The sequence below is a fragment of the Manis pentadactyla genome, chromosome 7, assembly GCF_030020395.1.
Source record: "Manis pentadactyla isolate mManPen7 chromosome 7, mManPen7.hap1, whole genome shotgun sequence".
Lineage (NCBI taxonomy): Eukaryota > Metazoa > Chordata > Mammalia > Pholidota > Manidae > Manis > Manis pentadactyla.
In genome coordinates this window covers 111,831,652-111,849,283 of record NC_080025.1, presented here as the reverse complement: position 1 = coordinate 111,849,283, position 17,632 = coordinate 111,831,652, and the positions used below count along the sequence as shown (strand labels likewise).

The 17,632-nt window shown below is 35.8% G+C and overlaps 1 protein-coding gene across 9 annotated transcripts in view; it reads left to right on the top strand.

The window, feature by feature from the left end:
* IMMP2L (inner mitochondrial membrane peptidase subunit 2) overlaps positions 1-17,632 on the top strand; it is a 998,090-nt gene that overhangs the window by 201,109 nt on the left and 779,349 nt on the right. For 6 of the 9 annotated variants that reach the window (XM_057504666.1, XM_057504669.1, XM_057504667.1 and 3 more), the window contains exon 5: positions 11,545-11,613. The exons of the other annotated variants lie outside the window; for them this stretch is intronic. In XM_057504666.1, the coding sequence (XP_057360649.1) occupies positions 11,545-11,613 (69 nt within the window). The remainder of the gene's footprint in view (positions 1-11,544; positions 11,614-17,632) is intronic. 9 annotated transcript variants of the gene reach the window in all.

Below are 17,632 nucleotides of genomic sequence, written 5' to 3'. Positions count from 1 at the left end.
TTCTTTCACTTAGCACAGTATTTTCAAGGTTCATCATGTTATAGTATGTATTAGTACTTTTATTCTTTTTTCTGGCTGAATAATATTCCATTGTGTTTATGTATATACATTTTATTTACTCATCAGTTGGTGGAAATTTGGATAGTTTCCACCTTTTGGCTCTTATGAATAATGCTGCTTTAAACATTCAGGAACAAACTTTGTTTAAATACCTGTTTTCAATTCCTTTAGGTATATAGTTAGGAGTGGAATTCCTAGATCTATGTTTAAGCATTTGAGGAACTGCCAAACTGTTTTTCAAAAGTGGCTGCACTATTTTACATACTCATGAGAAGTAGGGAGGTTTCAGTTTCTCCACATTCTCATCAACATGTTAAATTTATTTTTGATCATAGCCATCCAGATAGGTCTGAAGTGGTATCTCATTTTAATTTTGATTTGCATTAACCTGATAGCTAATGATATTATCTTATTATATGCTTATTGGCTATTTATTTATATATATATATATATATATATATGTAAATTAAAATGAGATTTTATATATATAAATGCTTATTTATAATATAAATATATGTTATATGCTTATTGGCTATTTATATATATATAGTTTATATATATAGATATATATATATTTTTTACTTCCACTATTTGTATTTTTTAAAACGATTTCAGATTTGTTCATTTTTTTTCTTACCATTAGTCTTCTTTCTTCATAATTTTGGGTGACTGTTTAACACAAAGTTAGTTACTACTTATAATTTCTCTGTGAGCCTGAGTAGTATGCTCATAAAAATAACTGGTACTTAGAAGGTAAGTAATTTTGTTCAAGGTCACAGAGCTAGTAAGTGGACTCAGGCCATGTTAAATCCAGAGTCTGGTTTCTTAAACATGACACTATCATGTGTCTTAAGTCATATATGTTCTCAAGTTTATTATTGCTGCCCTTGCCGCTGCTGCTGTTTTATCTGTCCTCATTATCTCGCAGAAATAAATACTTAAATTTCAAAGGGACCTCATAGTTTATCAAATACCACTTTTACCAAATGCAGGAAATCTGTGTTCAAGTTTGCTAAAGCCCAGTTGTTTAGCTAGGATTGTATGTTGTTTTCCACCAGCATCTGAATCAACTAGGTTACTTGTTGAAGTTGCATATTTCCAGGCATATCTCCCAATTTCACAAATGGGTACTGGGCCCAGGAGACAAATTTTATGCAAGTGGACTGAGAACCACTTCTTCAGTGGTAGACATCTCACTGTCTTGCAAGACCGTTGTTTTGTTTGATGCTTTTCCGCCTGTTTCCTGGAAGCTTTTATCATTTGATCTGTCTACACTCTCTGTAGCAAGACTCAACAGGCTTGATGCTCAGCAGATACGTCTCTAGGGTACAGAGAGAGAGGACTTGTAGTGCAGCTTCCCTTGTAGGAGTTCTGTTGAGTTAATCATTCAGTTAAGACTCTCTTGCTCAGCATCTCCTGAGCAGATGGGAGGCAGGATCACCTCTGATGTAAAGAGGAAAAATCTAGTAGGAATTTTAAGCATTAACCCAAAATGCTCAAGTCTTTTTGGTAGATCACGATACCATCGCTGAATACAGTTGATGTGAAAGTTTTATATTTTCTCTGAAGATAGAGCTCTAGTCTTAGTGATAACAGTTTTACTTGATTTCATGTCAGAAGTTTTCTGAACAATATGATAGCTATAGGTAATACCGGATGCAGCATCCAGTGTCTTTGTACAGGCAGTAACCCCTACACTTTGTTTTCTCACTTGGGCTGCCAAGCTAGGAGAGAATACTATTAAAGGGTCAGACTCATGTGTTCAGGCCCCATTAGCTTTTGATTTATCACCAAAGCCATTTTGCTTACATCTTTACCTGTTTGACTCTCAGGATTTAACTGTCCTTTGGTTTTAACTTGATAAGAACTGTATGGATGGCTTTCTTTCCTTAGCACTGTGACAAATTCAAGGAGCCTTATGGTAGTTGTGCATCAGATGAGTTGTGATTGTCAGATAGAAGGACGATAATAATGTGTGGAGCGTATGGACTTGGAAAAGCTCATTTTGTAGAATTGTTAAGTCCTGTCAGTTTTTCTTTAATGTTGTCTTATTTTTTCCCCTGGAACTAGCTTCTTATCACCAAGTTCTATAGCTTTTTCTTAGTCATTCTCCTAGGAGGCTGTTCTGTCCTTTCCATTTTTTTTTACTGTCATCAGTCTAATCTAGGACCTTATCAGCTAGAGTGATCAATACTAGTAAAGGTTAAATAGGTCAGATGTGATTTATTACGTGAGTGTTCACTTGATTTATGGAAATGCATTGTCAACAGGTTACCAATTTGCATTATTCAATATTCATTTATAGGCACTTATGACACTGTCAAATGCTAGCATGTGAGCATTTAAAGACCTGCTTTGTGCTTGAATAGTTCAAAGCAGCTCCCATTAAATAATTAAGTGACTATGAGGAGGGTTTGGCTTCTTTTCAGGAACTGAATGGGGTCTTTCCTGAAGACTAAGTAGGGTCAGAACAAGTCTGGAATCAGAAAGAGGTGTTTGGTATCTTTTCCTTCATGATTAAAAAACAGGAAAAAGAAAGCATTTTGTACTTTGATTTGATTGCACACAGTGTTTTCTGAAGCATATGCCATTCTTGTCATATATGAATTCCTTAACTTAAAATGGGTTTATTTAAATCCCTGATGTATTTCCCCATGTTCTCCATTCATGCTTAGGAGGCAGGTGGTTTATGAGCTACTAAACTTAGCAGAGGAGAAACAATTTGGCACAAAATATGTAGAATCAAATCTTAGCATAACCCTCACCACCCCATCCGTGAAGGCATTTTCCTTTAGTTCATAATTTTCACTAACCACTTTATCTCCTGTAAGAACATAAGCATCAGCAAAGGTTATGACCAAAGTTGTCAAGGAAAATGGGCAAAGTAAAATCAACACCCTACAGCAGCATTACAAATGGCAGCACCTGGAGCCCAGGGAACCAGGGAAGGGGTCCTAAGTGCAGTGCCTTTTCTCTGCTTCCCTTAATTTCTCAGCATTGAAAGGCAGTTTTCTCTTCTTTATACAGTGTTTTTCTCAGTTTTAATATTTTTACAATCTGACTTTTGCCAAGTATATTTACAAACATTATCTCACCTAGTTCTCAAAGCAGTACTGCTGGGTAGGTGGTACCAGCCTTTAGTCCAGCAGGTCACACACCTGTCCACCATTATAGTAATTTTTTTGACTACCTCTAATATTTTTTCCCTTTCACTGAAAATTTGTTTTTTTCCTTTCCCTAATATGTATTTTCAGCCAGATTTAAGAAACATTCATTTAATAACCAGTTGGTAGAAGGCATGTGGTCTCTCTTTTCCTCTATACTGGGTTTTTTGTTTTTTGTTTTTTTTGCATTATTTATGCCATTTTTAAGTGTTTGGTCTAAATCACTTAATTCTCTGTAAGAAAAAACTGGATAGTTTTATAGGTCCTTTCCCCCATAAGTAACAAAACAGATGAAATCAACACTTGGATTTTCACTTTTACCCTATTTGTTCCCCAGAAGTGTTTAGACTTACAGGCATTTGTGAGAAAAGGACCCATGATCTCACAGGACTTGAAACATGAAAATGATGCTGATCAGGAATTCTACCTGCTTGTGCTAGTTTTTCTCTCTTTTGTTTTAGTAATGTAAGACTAAAGCCCTGTCGTCCTTGCTCATGCATTGTGCCCACAACCTGAGGGAAGGAGACAGCCAGCTTACACTTTCTTCTTTAGCTGCTGCCCTGTCCTACTCTTGCTATTTTCTTCCTATGAGATCAAATTTGCTTATTAGAAAAAAAGGAATAGAACTTATCAAAACAAAAGAGATGGCATTATTAGTGGTCATTTGAAAAGCTCTTAAGCAGTCTGTTTACACCTTCATTAAGATTTTAATTAATAGACTTTCCCTTCTAGGGCAGTTTTAAGTTTACAGAAAAACTGAGCAGAAAGTACAGGGAATTCCCATATACCTACCTCCATGTTTCTAGTACACAGAATTTTTCCTATTACTGACAACTTGTATTCGTGTGAATCGTGTTATAAAATTGGTCAACAGTATTGATACATGATTATCAACCAAAGTCCATCGTTTACATTAGGGTTCATTCTTTGTGTTGTACAGGTCTGTAGATTTTAACAGATGCATAATGTCTTGAATCCACCATTACGGTATCACACCTTACTGCCCTAAAAATCCCCTGTGCTCTATCTATTCATCCCTCCCTCCTTTCCATTCCATTCCGCCACCTCCCAACTCCTAGCAATCATTGATCTTTTTGCTGTCCCCATAGATTTTCCTTTTCTAGAATATCATGTAGTTGGAATCATATATCATGTAACCTTTTCAGACTGGCTTCTTTGACTTAGTAATAAGCATTTAAGGCTCTTCCATGTCTTTCATGTCTTGATAGTCATTTCTTTTTATCATTAAATAATATTCCATTGTATAGATGTACCATGGTTTATCTCTCTGTTATTAAAGAACATCTGGTTGCTTCTAAGTCTTGGCAATTATGAATAAAACTAGTATAAACATTTGTGTACAGGTTTTTGTATGGACATGTTTTCAACTCATTAGGTAAATACAGAGTGTTTATACCTTTTTAACACTTCAGAAAATTAGAATGCCTGTGAATATTTTAAGATTTAAAATACTCCATAAAAAGATAGGAAACATGTTCATTAAAGTGATTATGTGTATTTGATTCCAAAAAACATGTTGTGAACAATGGAAACTGGAAATGACTAGGAAAACAGTTTTTGAAAATTATTGACTTAAGAATATGTTTATATTTCATATGAAACATTATAAAAGTTAAAAAGGAGAAAATAGCATAGTTTTTGATAATGTTTGTACATATGGAATATATTAATTCCTTACTTCTGACTCTAAGCTTTCCCTCACTCCCAAATGACTGAACCTGTTAAGTCTTGAACAAAAAAACTTTTCTCTCACCCTAGTTTTCTTTAAACAGCTCTTTTGGATATTCCGTCACTAAATAAATACTGAGTGTTCTCATTGTGCTGGGGGTAGAGCAGTTAAGAAAAGAGACAAAAGTCCATGCCCTCATGGAACTGACATTGTAATGGAAGAAGCAAACAGGTAACAGAATTCATAGTGCATCAGATATTTACAAGCAGTCCTGGAAGGAGTAAAGCGGATACGGAGGATGGGGAGTTCCTGGTGACTTTGGAGTTGCCTCAATTCCCACAGAACTGTGTGGGAATTAGAGATGACCTGAGGGCCCTGGGCTTCTGTGAGAGCTGAGGAAGGGGCAATAAAAGTCATAATAAAATAGTTCTGATAATCTGTAGCATGATAAGCATGGTAATGGTGAGTGTGGCTACAGAGGAGGGATGGCTTCTCAGTTTTCACCCCTTTTCATGGCGGTGTGGATGCTGAGGAGGAAGGGTTCTGTCTGGAGCTCTTGGGATCTCCTTTTGGTTTGTGACAGTGGAGGCCCAGGAGTAAGGGGAGGTGATGTCTTATCCAAAGTATCAAGCCCCTAGGACTTTTTTTGCCAGATATAAGTGAAAAGATTAGAGTCAGGGCAGGCTCTAGGGGGGCTGGATCAGTGCCTCAGCCACGTCGTTGGAGCCCCACTTCCACAGCCTGTCTCTGCCTTTGTCGGTGTCACTTTATTGTGAGGTGACTCATTTCATCCCACACGTGCTTTCTCTTGCCCACCACCGGAAGGAGAGAGAAGACATGAGTGTCTTTTTCTTTCACTGTTATATAGAAGATTATAATAGAAGTATTCACCATATTCTCCAGTGTTACATAGAAGTTTTCACCATAAAGCAAGTTGAACTCAAGTTTTCTTTGTTGTGTTTTGCTTTGTAGTTGCTTATAGTTTTTACTCATGAGGCCAAGATGAAGCCTCAGGCTAACAGTTGTGTAGTGCTGGCTGCCCATTCCTGATAAAGATGGGATGTGAAGCTTTGGAAAATACTTGCCAGGGTAATTGCTGTCTTACCCAGAATCATGGACATTTGTTAATGTATTCTGAGTTTCACAGCTTGGAGACTATCAATTATGGTTGACTAACTGAAATTTAAAGCATGCCACTTTGCAGTGCAAATTTGATGCTGACTGGAGTAATTTAAAAAGAAATGATTTTACAAAATGTTTTGTTTATATATAAGTTTGTTTTGTTTGAAAGAGTTGTTTCCCAAGCTGAGCTTGTTTATTCTAAAACACATACACACATGCCCACAGCTTCATACCATTTAAACTTTCTAGTACATGCTATATATACTTGCTTCCTGTGTCCTTAAAAGAAATGTTCTGACTTTGTGGGCATGGTTTGTGAGCTCAGTTTCTGTACCTAGTCTCAATGGTGAGACAGTCTCTTTAGGGACTGAATAGTTCATGAAAAGTGCCTGACAGTTACGATGTACGCTCCTTAGAAGGCTTCTGGTGCCTGCAATGCCATAGTCCTATTTTGAAGGGTGCCTTGTGCGTACACTACTGGGGTTTGTTTGTCTTAAAAATCATATGAGTCCATTGTCACAATCTTGGTTATAGGAAGGCAGGCAAATGCACACATTTGCTGAAGGGGAGAGACAGACAACTCTGATCCACAGAGGAGTTCTATACAGGAAAGTGGCCATAACCTCAGTAAGATCTTCTTCTCCCCTAAGGAGAGGGATGCAATTCATAGAATGGTGCAGAAGTGTGCAGACTTCAGAGAGAAGACAAGCAGCAGAGTCCAGGAGGCTGTAGCAGCTAAGAAGATGACATTGCCATGAGATAATGGGAAAGAGCATGCAGAGAAATTAGGAAGTTAGTGACGAAGAGAAGAAGACTGAGCAGGGGAGTCCAGGCAAGGAAGACTGAAATACCATGTGATTCCTCATCAGTGTGTGTTCTAACACTGGTGGATTGTTTTTCCTTACCTCATTTTGTATCCTTTCAACAATCCTTGTATTCTGATATACTCTGAGTGAGTTTCTATTCTGGACTGCATAAAATTGCTGATGTCTAACAATTGCTTATTGAATAATAAATCAGTTTTTGAAAAGTGATAATATGTGACTGTCAATTAAAGACCTTGTGTAATAAAATAGTCAAGGCTGAAAAATACCAGATAAGGAAATGGAATATCTGAAGTGAGATGATAGGTTTTTGTGTTTATATTTTCTTACCATGTATAGATTTTATTTATCTTTAAATGAAACTCACCTGGTTATATCATAGGTCTCAAGAAACTATGTAACAGTTTAAATGAGGAAGAGAAGATGGCTGTGTACTAGATCGGTTCAAGAGAGCTCCTTAACATGCTGCCTGTTTTTGTCCTGTTGCTGAGGCTCACTGATTTAGTGTGAATTTAGAGAAACATGTCATCTTTATGTCAGTATTATCAACTATACTTCATCTAAATTTCTCCTTGCATTCTTATGTTTATAGTTATTTCAAATTTCCCAGTGTTAACTATTTAAAATATGTATGTAAACCTCACAGGTAAATGATGTATGAACAACAAGAGACAACAACCATTTAAAAGTTTCTCAAAATTTCCTGTGTAATTTCCATGAGGTTTTGTTCTGTTTTGTTCATTGATATATCCAGTGTGTCCAGAACAATACCTAATACCTAGTGGTATTCTATAAATACATGCTAACTGAAGACCTCCAACAGAGATAGGAATATCTATACCTTGATATAAAATATTGATTTATGTTAGAATCAGAAGGGAAATGGGAGATTTTTAGAGCATGATGCCATGACTCCCTTCATAGACTGGGAAATTGGGGCCTAGAGAGGTGAGGTGAATTTTAAGATCACAACTAATGAATGTGGCAGAACAAGGGCTGCCTTTTAAGTTTCCACGCAACCTGCTCAGTTTCACATGGCCAACAGTGGCTAAAGCTGGGTTGTAAACTCAGATATGACTGCCTGTAAAGTCACCTATCCAGCTAAGAGTTTTAGTATACATATTTTTGATATTTTTATAAAGGTTTAATGTCACTTTTTCTCTGTAGCTTTTTCTTTGTCCCCAAACAGAATTAATTGCTTCCTTGTTGGAAAGCACTAGATGTCATTTCTTTTCTAGCATCTATCACATTATATTGAGTCAGTTTTCATGGCTGTGTGTACCTTAGAAGGCCAGAGACCAATTCTTTTGCCTCTTTGCTATGGTGGAATCAAGCATAGTGGTTCACATGATAGATGGAGTTCCCTCTGTTTTGAATTGTCCTGAGAGTCAGTAATGCATTGTATAACCAAGCTTAGGTCTGGGGAGGTAAAATTTTCATGAGAGGAACAAAATCTCATAACCTTTCAAATACAGTTAATGCTTGATAAACGTTGATAGTAAATAACCATTATTCATGGAGACATAATGATTATTAGTCTTCTTGCTTCAAATGGCTTTTTGAGAATGACTTCACTTCTTAATTTTTAAAGAACTCATAGTAGTACTCTTCTATGAATGTATTGGTTTCAGTACAAAAACTCTTGATCATTGGTATTTAGATTCTCACCAATCTATTGTTAATGCCAGTTTAAAAAATTTTGGCTGACTTTGACACTAGAATTTTACATCTCTAGAAAAATTGTATCCCTAGTACTGTTACGGATATATTCCTTAGCAAGTGCACCAATTGATTTTATACACACTTAGCAAAACATGTCTATCAAATCATCAGTGAGTTTTAAAAGGAATTATTTTCTTGAACTTGAAATTTTTATGTAAGGCTGGTTTATGTACAGCATTTGGAAGTAGGAGGAAAGCACATTTCAGGAGAATATTGTGATACTAGAAAATGTAAAAATCTATAGAAGGTGCATTGCTTTGCCTGTGTATTGTATGAATATAATGGTATTTACTGAATAATAATATTTTAAACTTATTTATTTCTTACAGTGAAATCTTAGGCATATGGTATTATTCCTGTAGGGAAACAGTCTAAAAGTCCTTAATTGCTCTATGTCATGTTAGAAACTACTATATCATCTTGTATAAAAAATAATTTTATTAAAAAAGAATGGAAACTACTAAATTCAGTAATCACCCATGGGCTAATTTCTTGAAAAAAAGTTTATTTATTAACATTGGCATTAAGAATGTGTTCTTTTCTATTAAAAATATTATTTTATGAATGCAAGAATACCTGCAGTTCAAACCACCTTCATTCATAGATGAGAAAAAAAATCAAAAACAAGAGTGAATTTACACTTCAGATGTTAAATCCAGCTTATGGATGGAAAGCCTGGAGTAGATTCTAGATCTTTAAATCCTTTAGCCAGTGTTTTTTCCACTATACCAAATCAATGGAAAAGAGTAAGTCACCTGAAGAAATGCAAAACTTAAGTAGATAATTTTGTCCCCTTATGTTTGTATATTTTATTCTGTACATTTATAACCTTTGTTGTCATCATTGCCAGCTAAGGAAACATACTCAAAAAAGGAATTTATTAGAAGTGTCTAGGATGGGAGAAGCTCTGCAGAATTATGCTTGAAACACAGAGGAACCAGGTGGAACCAAAGGTCTTGGTAGCAGATACACTCATTTGAAATGCCTAGGGCTATTTCTGACATAAATCAACCCTAACCATATCTTTAGTATGTGCAGTGACTGTGCTTAGTATACTGAAGTCCCAAGAGATTGTGTATGACTTGCTAAGCTTGGGTTATGTGCTCACCAACCTACACCAGGGAGTGAGCAGTTCTGTGGAAGCAGCCTACAAAGGATGCCTTTGGTTTCCATAGTTGTAGAGCATGAATTTGGATTCATGCTTCCACTAGAACTACAAAGGACAGTATAAAATTCCCCAAAAGGGAGTGGAGGTGATGTCATGAAGCGGGCTGGATGCTGGGCTTCCACAAATAACATATGTCCACTTAATCTGTCAGTGATCATACTACACTGGAAACCTTTTTCCATGTCCAATAATCAGCCTTTTCTGAGTAGCATCCTAAGTATTTATAAGATGTAGATTATCTAGGGTTATTTCAAGACCATGCAAATATCCTGCTTCTAATCAAGATTTTTCCTCTTGATTTAGCCTCTGTTGATTATTTTTGTCTGAACCAGGCTTTACTGCGGTGTTGCAAATGATGATATTCCAGTGCCAGCAGCTCCTTCATTTTTACCAGTCAGTCCTCAGCATTCCAGTCTATGACCCTTCCCTTTTCTCCCTTTGCTTTCTATATTTTAATTTTCCTATTTTTCTCTGCAGTTGTTTGTAATTCTGAGTCTTTGTGGCATGTCTTTTAATTCTTTCAGCATTTCCTTACTTTCTGGCATAACAAGATGTTCCTGGGTCATTGTGTACCTTCTCTGCCCAACCTTGGAACCAGCCATTTCTCCAAGGAGAGAGAATGGCATTAAAAACCAAGATGTGGGTGCAAGGTTTACTGGCTCTGTAAGTTGATTAAATTGTGACTCTGAACCAGTTGATGATTGTTTCTTTTTTTCATCCTCAGGCAAACTGGTTACTTATTGAGTATCTCTGTTTTAGGGTGGATCCTTCATAATCTATGACTTTTTAATGCTCTTTGCCTTATTATGGTTATATTTGTGATAGTATTCCTTTTGAGTGTCAGGATGGGCTGCCATGTTGTAGGACATCCAATAACTGCTCTAGTGTGGTGTGAAATGAACAGCTAGATGGGATTAGTAATATCTGTCACAGGCATGTGAAATAAAGTGTCATGATGTGGGATTGTTGAAAAGGGTCCATATTTTCAATAAATGAAATATTCATGATAACATTGTGTTTCAGAAGCTGAACAGTTTCAAATAATCACTTATTTTTCTACATCTTTCTTAAAGTACTGGAAACTAAGGAAACAGAGTACTATGCAAGACTGCTCCAGGATATTAAGATTATACTGAATTAAAATTTAAAAGTTCAACAGCAGAAAGGTTAGGACCCTCTCATTTAAAGTCTGTCTTACTTCTTAAGGTATTCCCTGTTGGTTTAAAGTTCTAACCACTAGATTTTTTGCTGTATTGATATGATTTTAATAAAAATAACTACTATGTGTATAATGTTTGTAGTTTATATAAAACATTTCACATGCCTCCCTAATTTGATACTACCAACCTAACATGTTCCTGTAATTACTATTTAATTAATATAAAGAAACTGACTGAGACAGATTATGTAATTTCACCAAAGTCCCATAGTATGCTCTAGATATGTATTTATACCCTAATTGCAACAAAGAATTGAGGTAGGTTATTAAAATAAAACCAAACATAAAAACTATAAGATGACATAAAAACACCAAAAGCATAAGAATAGGGAAGAAGCAAAATGCTAATTGTAAGAGCTAATATAGTTCTTATGATTAAAAATTAAATTAAATTTTATTTAATTTGACTCAATATTCATCACCTGCTTTATGGTGTTTACTTTGCTAGTCCCTGGAGGAGGTTACTGTCAATCTAGGGAGACAGGGATGCAAAAAAATTATTTGACTATATAATGATAAGTGTTTTGGAAGTACAGAAAAAATAAGCTTTACCCATTGTTTGTATATGTTTGTAGGGTGGTGATCATGGCATACATGAAAGCTTCCTGGAAGAGAAGATGCCTGAGTTGGGCCTTGAAGGGCAGGTAGGATTTAGCAGATAATAAATAGGGCAAGGGTATTCTAGGAAGGAACAGTATGATGGACAGTTAGTAGAGACATGAAATCTTTAAGTGTGTACAGGGAACTGAAAGAAGAATAATAGTAGGAAAAGGAGAGTGGTTGTGAGATGAGGCTAGAGATGCAAATAGGGACCAGGTGATCATATTCTCCTATGCTTTCATTTTGTAGTTGGAGACACCTCAAAGGGTTTTAAAAAGGAGAATGTCATGATCAGATTTGTTATATAAATTCTATTCTTGCAGCTGTGGAGAGAATGTGTTAAAGGGATGAAAGGTTGCAGGTGGATAGGACAGCTAGAACAATTCCAGAAGTCCCGGGTAATGAGGAAGAACAATATAATTTTTCATTTGAAACATACGGCCTTAGAAAATAAGCTGGCCAGTGGTAGCAAGGTGGACAAAAATGGGAATATGAGAGTTATGTAATTTAAAGGAAGAATCACTATTCGAGAGACATGTTTCCTACGTATTATTTTTCAAAAGTATTTCTTTCCTTCTTTGGTCAGTGCTTATATTCTTTTCTGTATTTGAATCACCCGGGGATTTTGTTAAAAATCATATTCTGATTTGGTAGGATTGGGGTAGGGCCCCAAACTCTGCATTCTAACAAGATCACAGATGATACCAATTCTGTTGTTCTGAGGACCATTCAAGTAGCAAGTATTTAAAGCATATTTAGTGTTGTGATGATCATGCCACCATCAAGTTTTATAATATATACAGAGGTGATCTTCATGTGATAGCTTTCTGTAAATGGGCTTTGGTTGCTTGTGTATAAGAGACATTAAGAGGGAGAGGAAGAGAGAGAGAGTGTTTAAGTTATTTAGAGGAGAGAAAGGATAGTGTGTCCCTTGGACCTGAGGTCTTCAAATTGGAACGTGATTACTTTGCAAGAACAGAGTTGATTTTGAAGGAGTCTATTTCTAAGGTGTCAATTTCCATAGTCTTTCCTAAAATTGGTCCACTTGAGAAAACATTTCTCAAGCAGTTTTCCTTTTCTATCCTCCCTTTCACAGTTGGTCTTCTCTCCTGTTAAAAGGAGAAAGGCAGAAGAGCCTGTCACCTCATCTCATTATGGTGCAGTTCTCCAGGCGGAGATTATCCCTTGCATCCATAGCAGATCAGTTAGAAATATTGATATTGGCTATTGAAAAAGTGAATGACACTAGCTAACAAATCCAAATCCATCTGCAACTCACTGTTTTCAATTCTTTGCTTTCAGCAAACTATAGGAAGATGTATTTGAGTTATCAGCTAATAGATTATTTAATCTATTATTAAATAGATGTATGATAACTGTGACTTTGAAGAATTGAGTAATATTGCCATAACAACTCTCACTCCTCATTTACTTATTTAAGTGAACAACATTTTTCTGTCCTTTTATAAAAAGAGAAAATTAGGAATACAAAGAAAATTGATGTGAAAACTTATCTCACACTCCTGATATGTAATATTCAGAGGCCTATGAATGATTTTAAAAAGAAAAAAACTAGCCCCACCCATTTAATTAAGAAATTCAATTCCAGTGTATTTTTTAGTTTGAACTTTATAGTCTTAGGAAGTAAAACAAAATTTAAAAGTTAATTTGTGAGGTTTTAAGATAAATATTTTTATTGTAGAGAAGTATGATAGGCTGATCAATAAAAACTTTCAGAAATGAAAAATGTGTTATATTAAAGTAAGTTCTTTGGGGAAATGAGTGAAAATGAGTTCCAGCAATGAAGTAAAACATGTAAAGTTTCTTTCTCTTAAAGAGTGCATTTTAAAAGTGTATGAAAGTGTGCATCAAATGGCTGTGGGATTTAGATTTTGGTATCTCTAAAAGAATGGTGTAACAGTTTTGTTTAAAAATGACAATATTTACAACATACTGGAAATTACATCCTATTTAACCTTTAAACTTGTGATGAAAAATTTTAAATATTTTGATGTCAACTGACAAAATATATTGCAATGTCTTAGAAAATTCTTTTGGGAGTATGGGAGGAAAAAAAAAATGAGGGCTGTTGTCTGTAGAGCATCTGTCTTAGAACCTAGCTTTCCTCAAGACTTTTTGTAAAATTTGGATGATAAAAAGAATTGAGATCGTGCTCATTGAGAGCTCACTATATTGTTGGTAATAGAGAGTAGATTCCTGGGATTTGCATGCCCGACAAAAAGGTTGTGAGAAAGTTAAACTGCTATCAAACGCAGTGTCTGAGACAGCTCTTAGACGAGCGCTTCTTCACTGACAGGCAGGAGTATCCCTAGGGAGAATCCCAAGATTTTCCTGAGGAAGAAATCTTCAGATCAGTGCAGGCACTTGAACAAGTATTTTGTTGAGACTTCGTAGAACAAGATAGATAGTATTCAAGTGAGGAAAAATTTGTGATGGCCTCAGCTGTATTCTGCTATGTCACAACTGCTACTATAGAATATAACACTAAATAGTGAGTGAGCTGGGAAATGCACTCCCAGAAAATTGAATTAGCTCATGTATATAATTATATAAAAATTACTCTTGATAATCCTGGGTAATTAAATGTTCAAGAATGCTTGCAAAATGCAGTGATTTCAGTTTTGATATGCTTGCTGTTGAGTTTGTCATATTGGTAAAAGTGAGAATAATAGGGACCAGATGCACACAGCTAATAAGTTGTGAAACGTATTTAAAACCATGTATTCAATCCTATGTTCTTTTTACTACAGCAATTAGAAAGGCTGCCTAGTATTTTATACATATAGAAAGTTGGTTAAATTTAAAAGCAGTTTATTGTTTACTAAAAGAAATTCTGGCAGTGTTACAGAATTTTGCTAATTTGTTTATAGTTTTTAAAAACTCTAAAAATAGACAGCTCCAAAGAGCTTTCATTTATATGGGTTAGTTTTATCAATATTTAGTATATTAGAAATTAAAATTGAGAAAATAAAAAAGGTATTAATTCATTTAAAAATAAGACTAATAAAACCATTATATGTTAATGTAAGTGAGATATTCTTATGAAAATTATGATTTTCCAAAAAAAAATATTTAGAGACAAGAGTGGTACTGTTCTACATTTTTGTAGATCTCTTTAATGTCTGTCTTAATAGAAGCAGCTGGATTCCCATATCTGCTTTTACATTCAGTCTGTCATAATATGTTTTTGTGGTTGAAATATATGAAGAAAATCTGCCCTCACACAGATATGTGCTTGGACAAGGGAGACCTTATGGCATGCTTGACAGGTCCCTGGGGACCATCAGAGGTGTTTAGGCCACACTATAATAACTGCTGCTTTAAAATATTATCACAAATGTTATATTACACTTTCATAATTTTTGTGCACATTATAAAATGGAAGTACAGTTTTTACGTATGTGTTGTTTTGATGTCTACATTTGATTTTAGCTTCATGTATTATGGAAGACTTTTTTCTTAACTTTTGGATGTGTTTATGACTGTAACTCTAGGGGAGAATTCCCAGAGTAAAGTACCTTTGAAATCAAAATCAGTCAAAGGGAGAAATAAAGCTGGAGAAACCCATTTATTTCGTACAAGCAGTCATCCCACATCTCTTGTGACCCAGCAGCAGCAGAAGAGATTCTATTCAACCTCTCTGGTCCAGATAAGCCATCATTTGTTCTAGTAATTACCTTTTTATATGGAGATGGACTACTTCTCTCCACCCCTTGGAAACACCTGTTGATATGGAGATGCACTAAGGCTAAGCAAGAGATTCTGGAAATACTGCAATTTTTTTTTCTCTTTTTATTATTTATCTATCTATCTATTTATTATTTTGGTATCATTAATCTACAATTACATGAAGAACATTATGTTTACTACACTCCCCCCTTCACCAAGTCCCCCCCATTATCACTGTCCATGAGTGAATTAAGATGCTGTAGAATTACTACTTGTCTTCTCTGTGTTGCACAGCCCTCCCCGTGCCCCTCATCCCACATTATACATGCTAATCGTAAGGCCCCCTTTCTTCTTCCCCCCACTTCTTCCTTCCCACCCATCCTCCCCAGTCCCTTTCCCTTTGGTAACTGTTAGTCCTTTCTTGGGTTCTGTGATTCTGCTGCTGTTGTGTTCCTTCAGTTTTTCCTTTGTTCTTATATTCCACATATGAGTGAAAACATTTGGTACTTGTCTTTCTCCACCTGGCTTATTTCACTGAGCATAATACCCTCTAGCTCCATCCATGTTACTGCAAATGGTAGGATTTGTTTTCTTCTTGTGGCTGAATAGTATTCCATTGTGTATATGGACCACATCTTCTTTATCCATTCATCTACTGGTGGACACTTAGGTTTATTCCATTTCTTGGCTATTGTAAATAGTGCTATGATAAACATAAGGGTGCATCTGTCCTTTTCAAATTGGGCTGCTGCATTCTTAGGGTAAATTCCTAGAAGTGGGATTCCTGGTCAAATGGTATTTCTATTTTGAGCTTTTTGAGGAACCTCCATACTGCTTTCCACAATGGTTGAACTAATTTACATTCCCACCAGCAGTGTAGGAGGGTTCCCCTTTCTCCACAACCTCGCCAACATTTGTTGTTGTTTGTCTTTTGGATGGTGGGGATCCTTACTGGTGTGAGGTGATATCTCATTGTGGTTTTAATTTGCATTTCTCTGATGACAAGCAATGTGGAGCATCTTTTCATGTGTCTGTTGGCCATCTGAATTTCTTCTTTGGAGAACTGTCTGTTCAGCTCCTCTGCCCGCTTTTTAATTGGATTGTTTGTTTTTTGTTTGTCGAGGTGTGTGAGCTCTTTATATATTTTGGATGTCAACCCTTTATTGGATCTGTCATTTATGAATATATTCTCCCATACTGTATGGTACCTTTTTGTTCTATTGATGGTGTCCTTTGCTGTACAGAAGCTTTTTCAGCTTGATATAGTCCTACTTGTTCATTTTTGCTTTTGTTTCCCTTGCCTGGGAGATATGTTCATGATGAAGTCGCTCATGTTTATGTCCAAGAGATTTTTGCGTATGTTTTTTCCTAAGAGTTTTATGGTTTTGTGACTTACATTCAGGTCTTTGATCCATTTCGAATTTACTTTTGTGTATGGGGTTAGACAATGATGCAGTTTCATTCTCTTACATGTAGCTGTCCAGTTTTACCAACACCAGCTGTTGAAAAGGCTGTCATTTCCCCATTGTATGTCCATGGCTCCTTTATTGGAAATACTGCAATTTTACCCATAATGACAAAATTATAATTCTAACCTGAACATATAAATCAAATTATGGGTATATTAGAATGTAAGTTTCAGTAGGATAGGAACTGTGAGCAAACATTTCTCTCATTCTGAAAAAGTCAATAAAATAAATTCAAATATATTAAGTAATATGGTTGTAATGATACCAAAGAATTCTAAACTTCAGGAAAATGTTTATCTCATAATGCTTTAGGATAATCTAGATCTCCATCCATCTATCCATCTTTTTAAACCCTTTCCAGCCTCCTCCTTTCTTTTCTCTTTCATTTTCATCCTCCTCTTCAACATTCATTCAATAAATATTTATTGGGTTCTGTATCAGGGTGAGCATTATGTAAGTTTATGTAAAGAAGATTAAAATGTGCAGTGGTTCAAATGCAGTAAAATTTATTTCTTGCTACCTCTAATGAACATGTTTCTGTTTTGTGGAGGTGCTGTTCACGTGGAGGAGACCAGCTGAGGAAACTGCAGTTTCTGCCCTGTTTAGGAATCTAGGGAGTTAGGCGGCCACTGCAGAAATGTTGGCTTCAGGACCACGTCATCTCTGCCATGATCCACAGTGGTAAAGTACATGACTGGTGTTGGCTCTTGGCACTCGTGAAAGTAGGAATTAGATGTCAGGATCAAAGCTGCAAAAAAAATTAAATTTCTCTCTAATTTTGAAAGGAAAAACAGCAAAGGCAACAGCAGCTGGCCTGGCTTCTGCTGTACTGTGCTAATTCTGACTCAACAGCATGCCAGTGCATCTGCCTGGCAAGGGCTAGATCATGTGCTGGAGTCTAGCT